The sequence below is a fragment of the Phyllostomus hastatus genome, unplaced genomic scaffold (assembly GCF_019186645.2).
Source record: "Phyllostomus hastatus isolate PE091 unplaced genomic scaffold, TTU_PhHast_1.1 phas_contig_329, whole genome shotgun sequence".
In the NCBI taxonomy this organism is placed as follows: domain Eukaryota; kingdom Metazoa; phylum Chordata; class Mammalia; order Chiroptera; family Phyllostomidae; genus Phyllostomus; species Phyllostomus hastatus.
Window position 1 is genome coordinate 452,462 of NW_025333854.1, and position 21,234 is coordinate 473,695.

General features: G+C 64.6%; 1 protein-coding gene across 2 annotated transcripts; it reads left to right on the forward strand.

Moving 5' to 3' along the window:
• The first annotated feature begins 19,480 nt into the window (after positions 1 to 19,480).
• Positions 19,481 to 20,611, forward strand: ACTBL2 (actin beta like 2). 2 transcript variants are annotated; one of them, XM_045839891.1, is made up of 2 exons: positions 19,481 to 19,609; positions 19,736 to 20,611. In XM_045839891.1, the coding sequence occupies exons 1-2, from the start codon at positions 19,481 to 19,483 to the stop codon at positions 20,609 to 20,611; spliced, it is 1,005 nt and encodes a 334-aa protein (XP_045695847.1). The 2 variants fall into 2 exon arrangements, with proteins under 2 accessions (XP_045695847.1, XP_045695846.1); XM_045839890.1 differs by having other exon boundaries at positions 19,481 to 20,611.
• Positions 20,612 to 21,234: the final 623 nt, after the last annotated feature.

Here is a 21,234-nt window from a genome sequence, read left to right on the forward strand (position 1 = left end):
GGACAGAAGCAAGGCCCCGCGGCCAAAAATTAGCCTGACTTCTCTTTCCACAGGCCCTGGCGTGTCTGAGGGTGGGGGCTTCACGAAACACCGGACACGCCGCCAGTGGGTGTGTGGAGCCACAGGCCTCCCTCCCGCCCACAGCATGGTGGTCCCTGCGTCCTTCAGGGCAGGGGACGCCCCCACAGCACCAGCAGCCCCCCTTGCGTGCGTCTCGGGGACCAGACTGAGCCACAGGCCCATCCCCGAGCCCGCACCGGCCAGGCCGGGGGGCCTGTGGGGTGGAGATGTGGCCCTGCTGGCCAGCCGAGGGCCAGAGTCCTGGGGTGGACACCCCAGTGGGTGGCACATAAGCAGCGAATGTCGTCCAGTCTTAACGATGAGGACGTCCTGCCCCGGCGACAACCTGGACGGACCCTTCCCGTCGCACGTTTGAAAGCTGACAGGAGAGTAGACCCTAAAAGTTCTCGTCACAAGAAGAAGTGTCTGTGACTCTGTGTGGTGGCCCTTTCACGATGCACACATCCGAGAACTCACTACACTATCTGTCTAACATTGATACAGTGTTGCACGTCAATGATACCGTGTTGCATGTCAATGATACCGTGTTGCACGTCAATGATACAGTGTTGCACGTCAACGATACAGTGTTGCGCGTCAGCTGTATCTCAGGGGAAAAGACACACAGGGAGGAGCCAGTGGAGGGAGCCGGAGCACACAGGAGGGGGACGGGCACGTCCAGCCGACCGTCCGGTCCGCGGCCAGCTGCCCTCGGCCGCCCGCCAGCCGCACGGCGGGCTCAGCTCAGGGAGCACCGTCTGGTTTTAAGTGACCACGGCAGGAGGCCTTCCTGAAAGCAAGGATTCCCCCTCGAAACAGAATGTCAGTGACTTTCAAACCGTCTGCCCACGGCACCGTCGGGACCCCCCACCTCTGCTCCTTCGCACGAGCGAGGATTCGCGTGACCCGCACTCGGCCGCCTCTCCCTTCCAGGGCGGACGCAGCAGCAGCCCGTGACTGCGTCCCCCCCTTCGCCGCCCCATCGTCCCCACGCCTTCCGGGCCGCGTCACGAGAGCGTGTTCTCGTGCGACCGTTTCCAAGCCCCTTGGCACAGACGGGCCGCAATCTAGGGGGAGAGGGGGCTCCCGGGGTCGGGGCCGGCGCTGCCGCCGAGCTGGGGACAAAAGCTGCCCTTGAGCTGCCGTGGCGTCTGTCACGGAAACAGCGTGGGTTTCAGAAGCCTTGGCACTGAACTCTCCGGCCCCCCACACGGCCCCCTCTGCGGCGGCCCCAAGGTCAAGGCTCACAGAAGGGGCCGGGGCTCCACAGAGCTGTCTGTTCTCGGAGCACAGTGACACACACACAGAGCGCCCGGCCGGGCTGGTGACCGAGGGGCCAGCGGCGCTGACGCAGCCTCGTGGCCTCGTGGCAGCTGGAGCTGGAGGCCACGCAGACAATCCCGCCGCTGTGGCCGGGGAAGAACGCCCCCGCCCAGGACGTCTGGGGCCCGATGATCCCCGACCTGAGACCGGCCCCTTCCGTGACAAAGGGACCCGCAGACGTCGCTAAGGAGTCTGAGATGGAGCCACCCTGGACGGCGGTGGGGGCGGGTCCAGTGTCACCACGGGGTCCTTACGCAGGGGACGGGCAGGTTTTCCGGAGCCACACAGAATAAACGTGTGCTGTTTTCAGCCGCTGAGTCCGTGGTCCTTTGTGGCAGCGGCCGCAGGACACGGGGACCCCCGTGACTTCGTCCTACAGACGGTCCCCTCCCAGCGCCTGCTTCTCACCCAGACGCCGGCCCCCCCTCCCTCCTTCCCTCCCTGCGTCCCCCTGCTCCCACGCGGCGGCAGAAGTGACCGCTGCGTCTGCCGAGTGTCTCTCTGACGAGACCCCGAGCTCCTCCCCTCGTCCCCTCCACCACCACCTGACACAGACTTCCGACCACCGAGACCACGCGGCAGCCACCTGTCAGCCGGGAGGAATCGGGGAAGTAAAACAACACAAAGCAAGGGCCCGTCTAGAAAGCCCGAGAGGGTCCTAGGTCGCGGGAGACCAGTGCCAACCCCCTCCGTCTGGGAAGTGGCAGGACTTGGATGCAGGGCGGGCGCTTTGCCCCGGAGCCCCCGGGTGTCCTCCCAGAGTCCCCGAGCCTCGACCGCCCACGGGGTCCTTTGTGCCAACACCGAACGCAAAGCTCATTGGCCGCAACGGGCTCTTTTCTCTGTTTTTGATGTTCTGTTCGACGGGAAGAGCAGGAACACCTTTGAGAAACCGCCCTTACTTATTCGGGGGAGACGCACACAGACTGCGGACCCTCCTCTGCGTCCCTCTTGCTGGGGTCCGCTCATCAGGGCCCGCCGGGCCGGTGACGCGGAGCCGGGCACCCTGGGGCGCCAGCACCCAAGGTCAGGTGTGCCCCGGCCTGTCTGCCGGGAGCGAGGAGGCCGGACACGCTTCAGACAGGGGACAGCACCCGGGAGCACGTCCCGACACGGGAGGGAGCCGCCTGCCGCGTGTCCCTGCGCTCCACCTCCAAGCCCCGGTCTGAACGGAAAAGTAACGTGTTGACTTCTTAACGTATCTTCCTACTTGGGTTCTATTCCCTTCTTCTGAACTCTGAACTTTCTAAGAAAGAGCTTATTTCAGAATACTTTTTCAAGAGTAAAGGAAAGAAAGGCAGGGAGCACGAGACCAGCACAGCGGCTCCCGTAGGCCCCACGACGCGTCACCGAGAGGCGCAGGACCGGACGCAGCTCGAGGCCCAGGGACGCGTCCGCGGGGCTGGGTCCGGGTGGTGCACCTGGACGCCCACGGGCCCGCTCGCCACACACACAGAACGAACTCCTCCTCTCCGTCGGGGGAAGACAAGGCTCCGAAACTGTGTTAACCAGCTGGCAGTTGGGGGCGTTCCGGTCTCGGCCCCCGGAGCCCAGGTTCCGAGGACAACAGGAACAAACGCAAGACCCCTCCTCCCGTGCTGAGAAGCGGCGAGACCAACCACACCACGCTTGCTTGTTTTTAAAGCCACTGGTAACTGCTTGCTTCGCTCCTTAAAGAAACCACCCTTTCCCTCAGCCTTTCTGAGCCGCGTCCCTCCGGGAATGCAGGAGCAGGGTGCGCACACAGGGGACCCCTGACGGCGGTCGGGGTCCTGGGACGGACCAGCAGTGGCTGAACCTCGATCCTCTGGAATGTCAGGCTGTTTCATGCGAAGCTTCACGGAGGAGGAGCATCACAGGGAAAGGAAGGGGGATCAGGACAGGACTTCTGCACAGGCCCGTCTTCGGGGAGCCACGCGGGACCACGCCCACGGCAGCCCGGGCCGCGGTTGGCCTGCGACTTCGCCGGGTCCCAGGCCGGGAGCCCGAGCATCTGCACAGCAGCCTCCTCTGCCCCCTCGCGCCTGAGTCCTCGCCACCTTGACTCACGGGCCGCATGCAGACGCAGCAGGCGTCCTCCGCACAAAGCCGTTTTGTTAAGACCGAGCTCTGCAGCGTGACCGGGGCGGCCGGCAAAAGTCACGGAGAAACAGACCCTCCTTGTCCTCTGTGAGCCACACACACGAAGAATTAGCTGATTATGACCCTCGGATAGGAAACATTTCCATGCTCCGTTTCGGGGGCAGGCCTCCCGGTGGGAGTCTGTCCTTTGTTGCACCCCCACTGTGCGTCGGCTGCTGCCGAGGAGCCAGCACCGCGGAGGGCTTGGCAGGAAACCTCTCCTTCCTTTTCCAGCTTCCCACAGGCTTCTCAGACGCTGGCCCGTGAACACACGAATCCCACAGGCCCGCACTGTTAACTCCCTCGGCCTGGGCAGTAACAGACAGAGCAGCTCTGTGCTCCACTCGGAGCCTGAGCCTGCAAGCAGCCCTCGAGACCTGGAACCAGCTGACGATCACAAGCCAGAACAAAGGCTATTTCAGGGCCGCGCGCCCGGGAGAAAACTGCCGTTCGTGCCCGCCGTCTCCAGGTCCCCGCGGCTGAGCGGAGGCAACAGCCCGTCGTTCCGGCTGCACCCTTTGCCCTCCGCCCCCACCCCCCCCCTTCGGTCACGCTGTCACCATTAAACACGCTTCCAGGCTCCGAACCTGGGGGTGCAAGAACGCGTCCCCACCTGAGGGGTCCTCCCCTGGGAAAGCCACCGGAACTGGCGCGTGCAGTCGGCACAGGAACAGTGAGGAGCCTGTGAGGGTTCAGCCGCCCGGGGCTGGTCCCCGCGCTCCCACCATGCACTGGTGAGCGGGAACGCACGGAACCGCCTTGTTTGTGGGCGAGGCAAGAACCATCTCACCCTTACAACTCCGCACAGTTCAACCTAACTGACGTCTCACCTACCTGGAAAAGGAGAGTAAGAGTAGGTTTGGGGAGTGATTCGTGAAATAACAAAAGGGTTTTGGCTGCATAATGAACCAAACCCTGGCAGCAAGCACCAAGTGCAGGAGGCGGTGCTTCTCCCACGTCAGCGTGGGTGGGGGACCCCCGGGGACCTCGCTGACCCCCACGCCCTGCCTCAGAGGTCCCGGGAGGGGCCCGGTTCCACCCTTCTCCCCGGTGCCCCACGATGCCACCAGTGCCACCTGCAGGCCGCCAGGGGAGCAGCGGGCGTCACAGGGAGTTCCCGCCTCTGAGGACAGGAGCCCCCTCCCAGGCCCCTCCCCCAGGGATGTCCCAGGGTCCCTCTCTTCACCTGACAAGGGCCTGAAGGTGAGCCGCACTAGTAGGGAGGTGTGGGGAGCTCTGTGGCAAAGACGGCCGGGTAAAACCACATGACTTGTTCGCACGCATCAGTTGCAGACTGGGGAAGCATTCATGTGCCTTATTCCTGGCCAACAGGTAGATTCCCCTGTGGCGCCTGCAGGCCTGGGCAGTCCCGCGGTTACGTAGGTTCCCTCCCACCGTTAGGCTCGCAGGTGGGGCCGTTGCTCACACCTGGGCTGGGGGCGCGGCCTCTGGCTGATCCCAGGCGGGTCCCACCAGCTTCCCTGCGTACTTGGTTAACCAAAACCAGCCCACCAGAACCACACGGCACTTACCCGAACTCCGTGGCATCTGTGAAGGGTTCCTGGAGACCAAATAAAACTTTCGGTTTGCCAGGGGCGCTGCTCTCACCACTCATGGCTCTTGCTGTCGGCTCCTAGGCGCCGGTTTTGGTCAGGCTGGTGGTCATCTGCAGGGAGGCCCCCACCCAAACAAACCCCCGAGACCCCCGTGGGACACACAGGAGACAGGTCGTTCTGCGTGGGACCAGGGGAAGAGCGGGCCCCAGAGTCACTGCTGTGCCCCGCGAGAGGGTGTGCTTCCTGCAGGGTCGGCCAAGAGGTCCGCATGGCCTTTTCCGTAAAACAAAAGACATCGTCTTCATTTTCACCAATGTCTGTATTGATTTGGATATCCTGAGTCTGTCGGCTCTCTCCCGCATGGTACAACGTTGATTGTTCTCAATTAACATCTCGACTGGATCGCTATCGACTTCCGCTGGCCCACCCGACCACGGAGCATCGTCCGGAGAGAAATATCTCCGGCTCAAAACTGCGCAACCCTCCTCTGACACGTTCCATCAGTCACAGCACCTTCTCCGCACACGGCACAAGTCTTTTTTTGTGTTTTGTGTTTTTACCGTTCTTGAAATAGTAAAGCATCATATGCCAAAACGTCGCTTATTTTCTTCCATCTTCAATATTAAAATGGCTGCACAAAAATTCACCAACTCTGATAAGCTTTTCAAAAATGCACGCTGATACGACAGCTGTCACCATGCAATCTAACAAAATCGTCTTGAATGAACTTAGAGACAGCTAAGAGCTACTAGAGCCATCGTAAGGAAAAAAGCCAAACGAACTTTTTGGCCAACCCAACCTCTAGGGTTACGATAATCTTAGGGGCCTAATGCAGGCACCTAATCTTACGACAGGGTTAGAGGTGCCAGTGGAGCAGAATGTGAGGTGTCCTCCCTCTTCTCGTCTTCCTTTGCCCAGCGTATCTCTCTTGCAGCTCCCTGGATCACAGACTGCCCGCCCTCCCTTCGCTTCCCTTCCCTCCCTCCCTCTCTCCCTCTCTCCCTCCCTCCTTCCGCGTCCACTCTGGGCCCAGGCAATCTGCTGACTGTGTGTGTGGTTAAGGGGCGGGGGGAGGGGACGGAACGCAGCCTTGGACTGAAGCTCTGGGGACAAAATAAGCAGCCACTGGGGACTCACACCCCACGGAGTTTTTGACTTCCAGGTGCCGGGCTGGAGAGAGGTGTGGATTTGAACCCCGCCCAGTGAGACGAAGATGCGAACGGATGTTGTAAATTGAAGAAGGAGCCACTTGTTAATCCTGCCACTTTATTAAAACCAGGGCATTGACACCCCCCGGCTCGGAGACCCAGAGGGCGGGGCCCGAATCCCTCCGTGTCACTGGCTGTCACTTCCAGGGTTGGAGGATCTTGCGAGTGTAACCCGCTACAGAGTGAAGCAACAGACTCGGCTGACAACCGGGAAACCCAAGGACACTCGGAGTCAACAGCGTGAAATCCTCAGATGTCTGATCAGGAAGCATTCGCCAGCTTCTACGCTTAACAGAATTCACCGTAGAAAACTGAGCGTTCCCTATCTTAGTGCCATCGACTTTTTGTAAACTCAACTTTTCACTCGACACCCATGTCACCTTATTAACCAATGTCACCCCAATAAATTTAGTAAAAAGACTTCAACGTCTAACCATGAGACATTTAAAATGTTTAACTTACTCTACCAAAAATTGTTACAACTAATGACCACATTCAGTAAGGTTTTGGGATATAAAGTCCATCACAAAAAGCTGTTGCATTTCTACACTATAATAATGAACTGTCAGAGGCATTAAGAGAAATCAGGATAATATTATTTATAATTGCATCAATTATTTATAATTGCATACAATAATTTTAACCAAGGAGGCAAAAGCCCTGCACACCGAAAACTCTAAGACAATGATGAAAGAACCTGAAGAAGACAAAAATAAATGGAAAGATATTTTGTGTTCATGGACTGGCAGTATTACTATTGTGAAAATGCCCCTACCACCCAGAGCAATCTACAGATCCGATGCAATCCCTATCAAACGTCCAGTAACATTGTTCACAGAAACAGAACAAACAACCCTAAAACGTGTGGGGAAACACGGCAGACACCAAACAGCCGGCGCAACCCTGGGAAAGGAGGACAGAGCCGGAGGCTTCGCCCTGACTTCAGACTACATCACAAAGCTGCAGTCCTCAGAACGGTGTGGTGGTGGCGGTATAAACACAGACACACGGGGCAGGGTGACGGACGGGAGAGCGCAGAAACAACTCCACGTGCAGACGGTCAAGCAACTCACGACAAAGGACGCGAGAATGTGCGACGGGGAAAGGGCAGTGCCTTCCGCAAACAGTGCTGGGGAGACGGGACGGACGCACGCAGAAGAGCGAGGCTGAAACACTGCCTCTCCCCACGCACCAAGACCAACTGCAAGGGGGTTAAAGACTTGAACGTGAGGCCTGAAGCCATAAAGCCTCCTGGAAGGAGACATCGGTGGTGAGCCCCTTTGGGTCTTGGTGGTAATTTTTTGAACCTGACACGAGAGGCAAAAGCGAGGAAAGCCAACATAGATACGGGGGGCTGCACCACGCTGAAGGGTCTCCCCGCAGCGAAGGAGACCAGCCGTCTACTGAACGGGAGAGAGGATGTGCAGATTATGTCTCCAGTGAGGAGTTCATCTCCAACTACATGAACAGGCCACACAACTCGCTTGCAAAGAAAATCGATTTTAAAAATGGGCAGGGGGTCCTAATAGGCACGTATCCGAAGGAGCCAGACAGCCACCGCTCACCAGGAAAATGCAGATTAAACCCACGAGGAGACGCTGCCACCACACACCCGTTAGAACAGCCACCGGTAACGAGACAAGACACAACAAGGGTCGGCTGTGGGCCCGCCCACACGTCAGGGGCCTCGTTTGCTGTGGGGGGAGACCTGCACACAAGCCCGCATGCACGTAAACGTATCGCTACATCCTTCCGTTTACAGTGCGGGATGGTTTGCGTTAACCTCTTCCCTCAGCTGGCAGCTCTCTCCCTGACGTGCGGAGCTCGTGGGGGACCCTCCGGCCTTGGCTGGGGCCCCAGCTTCAGGGTCAGGGCCTGGTGGGAGCCCCACGCGAGGGGCCCCGCTGAGCTGCCCGGCCAACAGCCGGGTTTCCGGAAAGTCGCCACATGACCCCCATCCTCCGAGCAAAGGCCAGGCGCCGGGCTGGGAGCTGTGACCGGGCCCCCCGCGGTGTGAGAGAGGCTTCAGCAAAACCATCGTCCACCTGGCCGGGAACACAGTCTTCTGCCCCAGGGGGCCGGGCACCCCACCCCACCTGCTGTTCTCGGGGCGCCAGGGCCTCCTGTCGCCTCTGCTTCTGTTTTTGTCTCCCGGACACTCGCCGTCTGATCACCTCACCGGACGACCCGCAGCGGCATCTGCGTGTGAGCGCCCCCCTGCGCCGCGGCGGGCCGGCCCACGGCGGGGGGCACACAGGCCTGTCCACACCCCTCGGGGAAGGGGCCGGGCAGCGTGGCACGGGGTCCCCTGCGGCTGCGGAGTAAGTGGGCCCGCAGTCCCCACCTCAGCTCGGTAGTAAGACGAATGGAAATGAAATCACAGCTGTTGGTCTCTTTTATTTGACATTCTTTGCGGGCTCGGGAAAGTAAGAAGAGCGGACTTAAACCAGTGCTTCCCAGGCGGGCGAGCTCGGGGAGAAGGAGCCGGCTGGTGGCCATTCAGGGACCAGGTCTCGGAACAAATGGGAAAATGCGCCCAGGCACGTGGACTTGTGGCTTGAGCGGGGCCGGGGGGGGGGGCAGGCGGGGCCTCGGAGACCAGCTGAGAAGCGGGGTGTGGGGGGGCCAGGCTGCAGCCCTCCCCCTCCCCCTCCCGCTCCCCCTCACAGAGCACCCCAGGTGCCTGAGGCCTGGAGAGCTCTCCGAACGTGTAGGGGCCCGGGCCGCACCCGAGGAGCGGGCGTCCCCTCCCCGCGGACAGGCCCCTCGGAGGGAAACCCCTTCCCGCTCAGACTGAAACCAGACTCGGCCGCCCCGGGGCCTGCGACACAGAGGCCGCGTTCAGAGCTTCTAGGAACGAGCCGCCGGCTGCTGGAGCCCTCCTCAGCTCCCAGGCCGGTTGGGCAGCGGCTGGCGGCCCTCCAGGCCCAGAAAGGACAGAGCCCGCCTGTGACCGAGGCCGCGTGAGGCCGTCTCCGCGCAGCCGGGAGCCAAGAGCACAGAGGCGTCTGCAGCTCCACCAGCAGAGCTGGGTTCGCCTGGAACGGCCCGTCCCAGAGGGTGTCAGGACCCCATCACCCAAAGCCGCTCCTGGGGGCGCTGCCGCCTGGGTCGGTGAAGCCCCTCACCCAGGGGGGCGGCCGGCAGGGACCCCAGGGGGGGGGGGGGGGCGGGGGGGGTGGAGATGAGGAAGCGGCTCCGGCATTGAGCTGATGCAGGCCGGCCACTTCCCGCGTCTGTGGCCCGTGAGTGAGTCCCAGGAAGGGACGGGCAGGGACACACGCATCCACTTCTCCAGCAGGGAGGGGCGTCTGACCCCTCCTGCCCCCGAAGCGTCCGAGGGCGGACGGGAGGAGGGAGACCGCAGGTCTCAGCACGCGTGCTCGCCCGCCGCTGGTGCTGACGTGAACCGCCGCAGTTCGAGATGCAGACGCCGCCGTCCAACTTTCCGGGGGTTTCTCCCGAGCGTTTGTTCAAGGCAGCAGCGGGTCACGGGGGGAGGAGGAGGCTGGAGCGAAATGCCAGAAAGGGGAAAAGCCACACCAGCTTCAGAGCCCGAGCCCACGGGCCTCCCTGTGATCCGAGGCCAGGGCCCCCGCCCCATGGAACGCAGCCAGGGCGGCGGGGGGGGGGGACGCTCCCCAAAACCGTCCTGAGACAAAGGAGTGTTGTTCTTCCAGAGCTCCCCAAGGCGTCCCCTGGACCAACTCCGGCCCGGCGCCTCCGAGTGGCGCTTTCAGCGAGGCCCCGTCCTTGGGCGTGATTTCGGGAGCCTGTTTTAGCAAGAACCCTGCCCTGTCGGGTTAGAGGTCACGTCCACCCTGAGTGTCTGACCACACGCCTCCCCCGCACCCTGGCTGCTCCGTCCCCCTGCTCCCCTCCAGCCAGAAGCTGGCGCCCTCTCCACCCCGGGGGCTCCCTCTCGGGAGTTCTGCACCCACTGACACCCCGCCCCGCCCCCCTCCTCGGCTGCGAACGCCCACCTGCCCACCCTGCGCTCTGACATGGCCCCTCCGAGAGAGGTGGGCCGGAGGGAGCCCCCCCCCGCAGCCGTCCGGGGGAAGCCCATTTCCGCCGCGCGACCCTCCGCTCGGGTGTCCCCTCGGCGAGCCGGCCCCTCCGTCAGAGCCGTGCCCGGGACCCCCGACGGTCTCGTCCACGCACAAGGCCGTTTTGTTTGTTCACCGCAGAGTGGGAGGCACTTTGCTCAGACAGACGCCGTCCCGGAGACCTGACACTCGCGGTTCTACACGTTCACAGGGTCCGGTTCTGAGTCCGGAGAACTCGGTGGACTCGTTCCGGCTCCGTGGTAAGAGGCGGCCACAGGGCTCGGGGCACAACACCTGTCGGGGGGCCCGGGGCACTCACCCCGCGTGCAGGGGTCTCCCCCCGCTCCACGGAGAACCGCGGCCTGCCCCCAGCCCTGGCGGGTTCCCCCCCGAGGAAGCCGGGCTGCGCACCCTCGTCGCTGACCCCTCCCCTGAGTGCAGGCCTCGCAGAACCTACAGAATCGGCACACGCCAGAGCCTTCCAGGTTCTCGCTCTGCAGACGTGGGAGCTGACGGTCCCAAACATGGACCCACGGCTCCCGACACCTGGGTCACCCCCCACCCCAGGAGGGACGCAGGGCAGGTGCCAGCAAAGCTCCCAGCGGACAAAAGGAGGAAAGCGTCGAATTATACGGTGTATTTACACCCAGTGGAGGGCGTCCGTCAGAATGGCAGGCCAGGAGTCCACAGATGTGCCTCCCAGCCCTCCGGCTCCACGACACAGCCTCGGTCGGAGGTCGTGGGGTGGGGAGCCAGGCCGCCCCAGGGGAACGGGGCCAGGAACGTGGCTCCCTGACGGGGCCGGGCGGCCGGGGTGCGTCAGCACACGGGGGCACCGCAGAGGCGGGCCGACCCGAGGTGGGCCGGCGTGGGCGCGTGAGGCTGAGACAGCGCCTGCCTGTTGGGGTAACCTGGCGGGGGAGGGGCAGTAAAAACCATGACACCCGAGCGTCCCCAGAAACCCCGACTCCGTCGACCTGGAGTCCGTCCGGGGCACCCGAGGCCCACAGAGCTCCCTGGGCAGGCCCCTTGGAGAACCCCGTTCTGAACACCAGCGTGAAACCCGGGGAGAGAGTCCCGGGGCGGCACCGGAGTGTCCACACGACCAAAGTGAGCCCTGGGTCGGGTCTAGGGCGTCGCGGGTCGCGGCCGGGTCGGGAAGTTACCACGGGGAGGCCTGGGGGCTGCAGGGGCCAGGGCGTCGGGAAGGCCTCGGCCACAGCAGCTGGTCCCGGGCCCGGGCCCCAGGCCTGGGCTCAGGCAGAGCTCCGAGAGGAAGGAAGGGGGTCCGTGAGGGCAGGAGGCGGGAAACCGGGCACCGAAGTTCGGCTCCAGGAAACTCTGAAGGCAGGACAGGAGTCTAGAAAGTCAGGCGCTGTGCGGGGCAGGCGGGAGGGAGCGCCGTGAGGCCGAAAGGTGAGGAGACGCATTCAGGCCGAGTTCCAGCCCTCCTGCGCCTCGTCCCTCCGGCCACGGCCGCCGGGCGTCTCTGCCGGCCCAGGGCGAGGCAGGGGTCGCAATGCCAGAGGCAAGAACCCAGGGGTCTCGGCTGCTCTCCCCGCAGAGCGAGCCCACCGCCTCCTCCCGCCGGCCTCCTGGGGACCGGGCTCCGGCCCAGTCCGGGGGGAACGTCCCAGGGGAGCCGCACCATCGCAGCCCACACCGCCACCCCCGGGTGCGGAGACGCGAGGCCGGTGGCCGGGCTGGGCCCCCCCGCCCGAGCACCCCCCTGCCCCGAGTTCCCACTGCTGGGCGCAGGCCAGCTCAGTGTCCGTGGTTCTGACAACGGCTGGTCTCTGCCCGAGCACCTGCCGGCGGAGTGACTGGCCCCACCCGGTCTGCCTTCCCACCCACACGGGCGACCGGACGCTGCACCTCAGGTGCTTCACGGCACGGTCGGCACTCACTTGGCACCTGCGCATTTTCTTCCCGGAAACGCTCCTGCGACCGGAGCAAACGGCACCCAGGGCAGCGAGAGAGAGCTTGCCCCCCGCCCCCGCCAGCTCCGCCTGCTGACGGCAGCCGAGGAGGGCGGAAGGGCCCCGTCTGGTGGCCTTGTCCCCACGCTCTGCACGGGACTGCATGGGACTGCACGGGAGTGCACGGGAGTGCATGGGACTGCACGGGAGTGCACGGGAGCAGTGAGCAAATGGTGGGGACCGGCCAGCGACCAAACGGCGGCTTGAGAGCCCAGCCAGGCTGGCCCCTGCGAGGAACGAGGGGGCCTAGGGTCACCGTGGCCCTGCCCCTGCTCACCGTGGACCGTCGCTGGCTCTCGGAGAAGCCCCCGAACACCCACCACGCCTTGCGGTCTGGGGGGCGCGGCGCAGAGATCGTCGGGAAAGAAGCTGAAGGCCTTCGACAGGGCCGAGGGGCCAAGTCCCTGAAGTCCCTGCTGCGGACGGACCTCCGGGGGGGGGGGGTCTGTCCCGGCGGCCGCTCTCCCTCCGGCTCCCCCTCCCGGGCTGTCCTGCCGGCCGAGGTCAGCCCGAGACCCGGTGAGACCGGCAGGAGGAGCGGTGGGCTGTGGGAAACACCCCACTTCCCAACGGAGGGTCACCCCCCGTGTTGCGCGCAACCCGGCGACGCTGGGAATCACGTGAAACGAGGCCGCGCCCCGTGTCCCCGAGAGCAGGCCCAGCCGGGGCTCCTCGGAGCTGGGCTGCTCTCTGCCGCCCCCCGCAGGCCACACCCGACATCCCGCCCTTCCGGAGTTCCCGCGCGGCTGCCACGGCCCCACGGAGGGCGACGCGCATGCACCCACGTGGGCCTCGCTCTCCGGCCTTGGTCTCCCTCTCACCCAGCAGGACCGTCCCCTGGAAACTGGGTCCCGGGTTCGAAAGGTGGGCGCGCGGCCCCTCCCCCAGACAGGCTCTCGGCAGACGCGGCCCGGCCGGTTTGCTGGGCGCCCAGAGACGTCCATTCCTGCTCTCCGGCCGAGGGAGGCAGAGGGGAACCCCCCACCCCCGCCCCGAGTGGATCTGCCCGTGGTGTTCGGGCTCTGGTCCCACCTCCCCCCGCCCCCCACTGGAAGGCTGCAGTGAAGGTGCAGGGTTTGCGTCCAATGGAGCCGCAGCTCCTGGGAGGTGGGGGCTCTGGCCCCCACCACATCCGGCCCCTCCCCTCTGGGCTGGCCCTGACTCAGGGGTCCGGCTGTCCCAGTGCCCCCGCCCCGGGCCCTGGGGGCAGCTTCCCAGGGGGATCCACAGGCTGAGACTGGGTGGGGGAAGGGCAGGCTTTGCTTTGTTTCGTTTTGCAAATAACCAAGCATCTCCCTTCACCCACAGAGATGGCAGCCCCCTCGTTCACCCAGGCCAGGCCGCTGGTCTGAGGGTCCCCGCTGACGCCCCCTCCTCTCGGCCCACCCGCCCCCTGCACCCGGATTCCAGAGACTCCCAACTTAGACCAAGTGGCCCCTGCAGCTCCTTCCTGCTTGAAATTTTCCTCCAGCTCTTTAAACCTTTCTCATACACTAAAAATTTGTTGCAAATAGAGCCTCTTATGCTTTCTCTGCGTCTCATGATTCACCTTCAGCGACGCTGGTTAAAATCAAAAGGAAGAAAAGTAACAGAATCGCGTTACCCGTGGCAACCAACAGGCGAGGGCCTTCTCGCCACCGGCATCTCCGCGTCTGGGGGAGAGGTGCGGGCGGCGTCTGGCTTGGGCCGCGCGTCTGCCGCCTGGTCTCCCCTCCCCGGGGAGAGTGCCCTCGGAGCACTCACACGCACACACACACGCACACTCACACACACACACACTCAAAGGGGGAACGTGTTTCAGTCACACGTAGGCGTGAGCCACCTCATCCGCCTCCACCTACAACATTAAGAGGGCGGGGAAGCAGGGTCCTTGGAAGGACTCAGAACCGCCTAGTTCCGTGGTCCCCACTGGGTCCCCGGGGGGCGTCTGGCACAGTCTGGGGTCATCTTTGGTCGTCACAACTGGTTGGGGGGGCACCACGGGCCTCTGGTGGGCACAGGCCAGGGACACTGTCAGTGCCCCGTGAGGCCCGGCCGGCCCCGGGGCAGGAGGCTGCAGCCCCCGTCAGTGTTGGGAACCGGGTCTGGGTTCATCAGCGGTCCTGGGGCGGGCGGGGGCAACACCAGGTGTTCGCACACACACACACACACGCGTGCATGCACACACACACACACACACACGAGAGAGAGCATCGGGCATCCTCCTCGGTCACCAGCAGGCCCCCCCCCCCCCCGCATCAGGCAGCCAGGGAGCAGCCGTGACGTGAGGGGCGCTGCTCACAAAGACGGACGAGGCGGGACGTGAGGTCTGTCTTGCTGGGCGAGTGACACTCGGGACTCCCCGAGGAAGAGCACTGCTGCCCCCTAGGGCCCGGGCGGGGGACGGGCCCACTCAGCCTCCCACCCCCCACCCCCGCAGCCCCGACGTGAGAAAGACGTGGGGTGGGGGGAGGTCGAGGCCTCTGCGAGCGGCTGCCTCGGACAACACGGGGCTCAGGCTGTGCAGTGCTCCTGGTTCTCGCGTTCCTCCATGGGGGGGACGGGACGGGATGGGCGGGGAGTCCCAGTTCCTGACCTGGAGGGGCTGGGGGGTAGGGGGGGGCTGGGTGACTTGACTGCCCCGTCCTCCGAGTTCCTGGGGAAAGGGGAAGACCTGCCCACGGCCCAGACTCCCTGCCAGGACCCGTCCTCCTGCTCACGCTCTTCTCCCGTCGCAGGAGACAGGGTGAGCTCCAGGCGAGCCATACATCCAGGGAACCTCTCTGCTTCCAGGAAACAGATGGGAAGCCTGACCCGTGCAGGGGGGCGTAAGAGCTTGGGGGAGGGGGGAGAGAGGCGCTGGGCCCCCTCCCCTGCAGGTCCCGGAGGAGCCGGCCCTGGGGTGCCCCCCCACACGCCCTGTTAACCCCCCCCCCACCAGGCTCCTCGGGGTCCTCCCAGGCTGCGTGACGCTGGGCGGGCCGACCCCAGACCGCGGCTGCCTGCCCGAGGGAGGGGCTTCCGGCATCTCCCCCACACGGATTCTTAAACATCTTGCAGCAGAGACACACTTGCTATGAACTTCACAACACGCCTTTGGAGCGGGTGCTGAGCTGCTCTGTGTTCTGGCCGAAGAGACCGCTTGTTTTTAAGAGGACGCTTTGTCCGGACCCACCCAGGCCGCTGGACCCCAAACCCCGTCCGAGCTCAGGGTCGTTGCCCAAACGGAGACGACGCTTCCTCGTCACCGTTGCAAGGGAGCAGCCCCACCCCCCACCTCTGCAGGGGCCCCGCCAGCACCACGACCCAGAGCTTTCGAAGTCGTTTAGTAACAAACGGCTCATAGTTTAACGTGGCTCTTCCCGTCCCACCTCCCCTGCTCCCCTCAGAGTGTCAGCGCCCGCCCTGTGAGGCGTCGGCTGTGTCTGAGTCTCCTCGTCTCCGGGCTCCACACGGGGGGTCGCCCCCCCCCCCCGGGGACCGGGCAGGCTCTCCGTGCCGCTGCCCCCGGGGCGCTCACGCCCTCCACAGACGAGGACGCCCCAGTCCTAGTGCCCCGAGCCGCCAGGGAGGGGGTGGGGGACCTGGAACCTTCCGGGGCGCAGGGCCCGGGGCGCGGGGTGCAGTCCGCTGCTCCCTCCCGTCCCCCCGCTGCCTTGTGATCACGTCGGACTCAGCGCTACCCCCCCATGACGTGACGTGACGTGACGTGACTGCACTTTCTCTGTCACAGCACACGGGGTCCCACGCGGGCCGGGCCCCTCGGTGCGTGTTCTGAGGCGCCCACCAGAAGCACGCGGTACACAGCGCAGAGGTGCGACTTCCGCCGGCGTCCGAACCGTCACTCACGCGGGGCCGTGAGCGCCTGTGTGCCGGGAACTGACGCGTGAGCCCTCAGACTCGAGTGAGCAAGTGCCCGGCGGGCCTCGAGCCCAACCCCGTACGCACCGGAACGGAACCACACGGAACTCGGCCTGGCCGGAGGGTGGGCGCACGACTCCTGAGCGGCTGGACCTCGTGCTCGGGGGCGGCCCACAGCCGTCCCCCACGCCGGGGCCCACGGGCCAGTCACCCACACGGGTGTCCCCCAACAGCCGTCGCTGGTACGCAGAGGAGCCGGACCGGGCGCCGGGGGCCACTGAAGGGCGCCCTCACCTCCTGCCCACCTCCGGGGCCGCGCTCCGCCTCCCAACGGCCCCAGGGGCGCCCAGCCCCCGTGGGGCCAAAGGCCCCGACTCGGCTCCACGAAACCAAAGCGAGAAAACGCGGCACAGACGGGCTCGGTGCTGCACTGCTGCGCCCCTGCTTTCGCCCGGACCTGCCGCCCTCTCCCTCCGCTCTGGGCCCTCCTCCCCTGAACCCCGCCCACCCCAGAGGGCCCCTGCCCACTCCCCTCCTGCCTGTCCACAGGCAACGCGAGCCCGGCCGCCCGCCCGAGGGTCACTAAGAACACCCCCCCCCCCGGCCGAGGTCTCACTGGACCCGGCACCCGGACCAGTTTCCCGGCTGGGTCGCCTGGGGGCCCCAGAAAAACGGCTCCCCTTGGCTTAGAAGAGGAGACACCACCCTGAGTCGGGCCCCGCCCACCAGAAAGCCCTCCCTGGAGGGAGGTGAGCAGCTTCCGGAGCCGAGTCGGCCCCGCGACGGCCGAGGGTGCAGGCGCGGTCCGGGGGGAGACCAGCACGGACTCCGCGTGGGGCTGAGCGGCACCAGGCCTGCTCCTCCGAGGTCTGGGGGGACAGTGCCGGGGCACGCATGTGGGCACCGCCGCATAGACAGACCGCGCTGCCCGGCCCGGCCGGCGTCTGCCAGCTGCGCTTCCCTGGTCGCTCACACCAACCTCTGACCCGGCCCACGCTCCCACCCGGCCAACGGGTGTCTTTTCACTCGGCTGTCGAAGCTTAGCCTGCCCCTCCTCGACTGTGAATTCAGAGAACTGAAGCAGAGAACTTAAGAACACATAAGGGACGACAATTCCTCCCGGCACACCAAAATTAAAGCAGACACCAGAAGTCCTCCAGCAAAATCGCCGCCAGCCTCCCTGCAAGGCGCCGGCCGGGCCGTGGGGACGCGGAGCCAGGCCCGGCGGCCGTCCAGTCAGAGGCGGCTGCAGAGAGGGCACGAGGGGCCGGGCCTGGAGGTCGCGCTGGCGCCCCGCGGGCCCCCAAGGGCGGACGACCCCGCCGACCCGGCCCCCCTTTACGTCCAGACCGGACAGTCGCCCGTGGGGACTGGCGCTGTGACCTGCGCTGTCCTCCCCGCGGTGCCGGGCGCTCGGGTGGCTCGCCGTGGCTCTGCGACGAGGAAGGGGAGGCGCTCCCAGGGGCCCCGGCCCACGCACGGCGGCCACACGGCGTCTGGGCCCGGAGCCGGGCTGCGCCCCGAGGAGAGAAGCCCAGCAAACCGCTGGCGTGGGGGCCCGAGGGGAGCCCTTCCCTCCTGCAGAAGGGCGACCGACGTTTCCGCTACAGAGAAGGTGGGGGGAAGGCCGGTCCTGGGGGGCAAGGGGGAGCAGCAAACCGTGGGTCTTGCGGTAAAACACGCACTCCGCCCTGACGAGCGTCGGCACATTCTGGGGAACCGCTGGCTGCACCGGGAGAAGAGCGAGTTGCGTCAGGCTGCAGACGGAGACGTCAGCGGGAGCTGCGGCTCCGTGACACCCAGGCTCTCCGGGAGGCCCGCGGGCGCAGACACTGGCTGGTGCTCCCGGCCTCAGCCCAAAGGGCGCACCCGTGTCCGGCTGTGCGGGCCCACCGCCGCCACGCCTCACAGAGTGGGCGCTGGTGACCGAGGAGGGGACCCAAGCGAAGGCGGCGGTGGAGGACTCACGGGGGCGAGGAAAGGCGCTTTTCTCCGGAGGAGCTGACGGGGCGACTGTATCCTGTTTACCCAACACGCAGGAGGCAAAGTGGTGAACGAGCTTAACTGCTGGTCCTCTGTGTGAACACACTAACGCCCCCCATGTTACCACAGTGCACGTTTCGTCAGGCTGTCTAGAGTTCTGTCTCAGATAAAACCCGAACGAGCCCTTCCGACAGAATGATCAGGACGTAACACATCCTAAGTCAGAGGAAAGCTAATACTATTCCAGTCGTGCACATTTCTACAACTACAAAGAGGTTTAACGTTACAATTCAGTATATGAATCTTGGACATTAAAGTGTTTTAAAGATCAGCTCAAATGCATGATTTAAAAATGCATCTTACCACTTAATTTGATCCGTTGTTATATGACTCAAGAGTTGTGGCAAATAAATAAAATTTTTGCAATCTGCATTTTCACAGATAAACCATGCCCCGGGGCTGGACATCCGGCCTCCGCATGCTCTCCAAGGCACCCGGGCGTCCTAGCTGTGTGGGCCCCGTGCGGGCCCCGTGCGGGCCCCGTGCGGGCGTGGCCAGGCTGGGTGACATCTCGTTGTTGCAAATTCACATCGGGAACGAAAAGTCTGTGGTGGTTTACTACATGGATCGTTTCATTGCTTTTACTTGATCTGTGCTGGATGCAAAGTCCACTAAGTATTCCTAAGTTTGGCAGGACGCACACACACACACCACGACCACAGCGGTGACGAGCCGCCCTTGCTCCCCCACGGTCTTCATCACTGCAGCGGTTCTCCGTCCTGACCGCATGGGGGGCGGGGGTGTGTGTGGGAAAGACAACCCTAAAACAGGGAGGCGTGCGGCGTCCGACTTCCCGTAAGAACGGCGGATGGAGCGCGGAAAGTTAAAGCTCCGCGGGGAGAACGGACCGGAGGGGAGACTGCGCCGGAAGTGGCTTTCCGGCTGCGTTACTCGCCCGCCAGCTCCCTTTCCTCCTGCGTCCTGCGCCCCCGCCCTGCCCGCCCAGAGACCTCTCCAGAGCCTGCGTGGGTGGTCTAATTACAGTAACCGCGGTGTGGCCAGTTGGCAGCCCATTTGCTCTTTATGGGGAAGGCCCACTAATGATCTACATAATCACCATCATCAGCACCAACGCTTCAAAGGCCACGCCGCCCGGAAACGCCGAGCGCAGGCGGGACGGGACGTGGGCGGGCCCAGCCGGGCCCTTAAATCCCCGGCAGCGCGGCGCGGGCCCCCGTGCACTGCAGGCGGCTGCGCGCCTTGGTCCCAGCCTGTGCGTTCTCGTGCGCGCGCGCGCGCCAGCGTCCGAGATCCCGCAGCATTCGCGTCCCCGCGCCGCGTCTGGAAGACCCGCCGGTACCATGACCGAGGACGAGCTGTCCGCCCTGGTGGTGGACAACGGGTCGGGGGTGTGCAAGGCCGGCTTTGGCGGGGACGACGCCCCCCGGGCCGTGTTCCCCTCCATGGTGGGGCGTCCGCGGCACCAGGGCGTCATGGTGGGCATGGGCCAGAAGGACTGCTACGTGGGCGACGAGGCGCAGAGCAAGCGCGGCGTCCTGACGCTGCGGTACCCCATCGAGCACGGCGTGGTCACCAACTGGGACGACATGGAGAAGATCTGGCACCACACCTTCTACAACGAGCTGCGCGTGGCGCCCGACGAGCACCCCATCCTCCTCACCGAGGCCCCCCTGAACCCCAAGATCAACCGGGAGAAGATGACTCAGATCATGTTCGAGGCCTTCAACACGCCGGCCATGTACGTGGCCATCCAGGCCGTGCTGTCCCTGTACGCCTCCGGGCGGACCACGGGCATCGTGATGGACTCCGGGGACGGGGTCACCCACACGGTGCCCATCTACGAGGGCTACGCCCTGCCCCACGCCATCCTGCGCCTGGACCTGGCCGGCCGCGACCTGACCGACTACCTCGTGAAGATCCTCACGGAGCGCGGCTACAGCTTCACCACCACGGCCGAGCGGGAGATCGCCCGCGACGTCAAGGAGAAGCTGTGCTACGTGGCCCTGGACTTCGAGCAGGAGATGGCCGCCGCGGCCGCATCCTCCTCGCTGGAAAGGAGCTACGAGCTGCCGGACGGGCAGGTGATCACCATCGGCAACGAGCGCTTCCGCTGCCCGGAGGCCATCTTCCAGCCCTGCTTCCTGGGCGTGGAGTCCAGGGGCATCCACGAGACGGCCTTCAACTCCATCATGAGGTGCGACGTGGACATCCGCAAGGACCTCTACGCCAACACCGTGCTGTCGGGGGGCAGCACCATGTTCCCGGGCATCGCCGACCGCATGCAGAGGGAGGTCGCGGCCCTGGCGCCCGGCAGCATGAAGATCAAGATCATCGCGCCCCCGGAGCGCAAGTACTCGGTGTGGATCGGCGGCTCCATCCTGGCCTCGCTGTCCACCTTCCAGCAGATGTGGATCAGCAAGCAGGAGTACGACGAGGCCGGCCCGCCCATCGTGCACCGCAAATGCTTCTGAAGGAGCCTCCCCACAGTGGGTGCGTCTTCCCCGTCCTGGGTCGCCGGCCCACCGCCAGCAGGGTCAGGGCCACGGGCCGCACTCCTGCTCCGGCGTAAACCCCAAACTCAGCTATGACCGCCCCCCCCTCGCCCGTGGGCTCCCGCCCAGCCCCCCGCATCTGGGCCTCTGCCACCCTCAGGAGAATTCAATGACAGTGAGTGACAAGGAGTGAAATCGCGAGAGACGTTCTGGCAGAATGGGGGACTGGAGTTTCCAAGCTTTAGAAACCGGTTCTCGCTGAACCAGTTTAGCCCTAGCAGGCTGTGCAACCCTGGACAAATGTGTATCTGTTGCGCACAGAAGCCTTGTCGATTAGCATTTTTGTCTCATTTTACTTCTTTGTAAGGAGATGAGGAGCTACAAGGGTCGATGATGTCTACCCACACGCAAGCACCGGGAAGACAAAGCATGGTAAGGCGCACCACCGGCCATCCGACCAGCCGGTGCGGAGCTCCTGACTTCCCGGCTGCCCCTGTCCCAGCGGCTCCGCGATTCACTCTTCTCGACGGCAACGCCCCACCAGTGGTGTCTGCACCCCGGCTGCGTTTTCAGACGGCAGCGGGGCTGTGCTGGCCCGACAC

Coding starts and splice junctions, on each gene's coding strand:
- ACTBL2 (XM_045839890.1), top strand. CDS start 19,481: ATGACCGAGGACGAGCTGTCCGCCCTGGTGGTGGACAACGGGTCGGGG.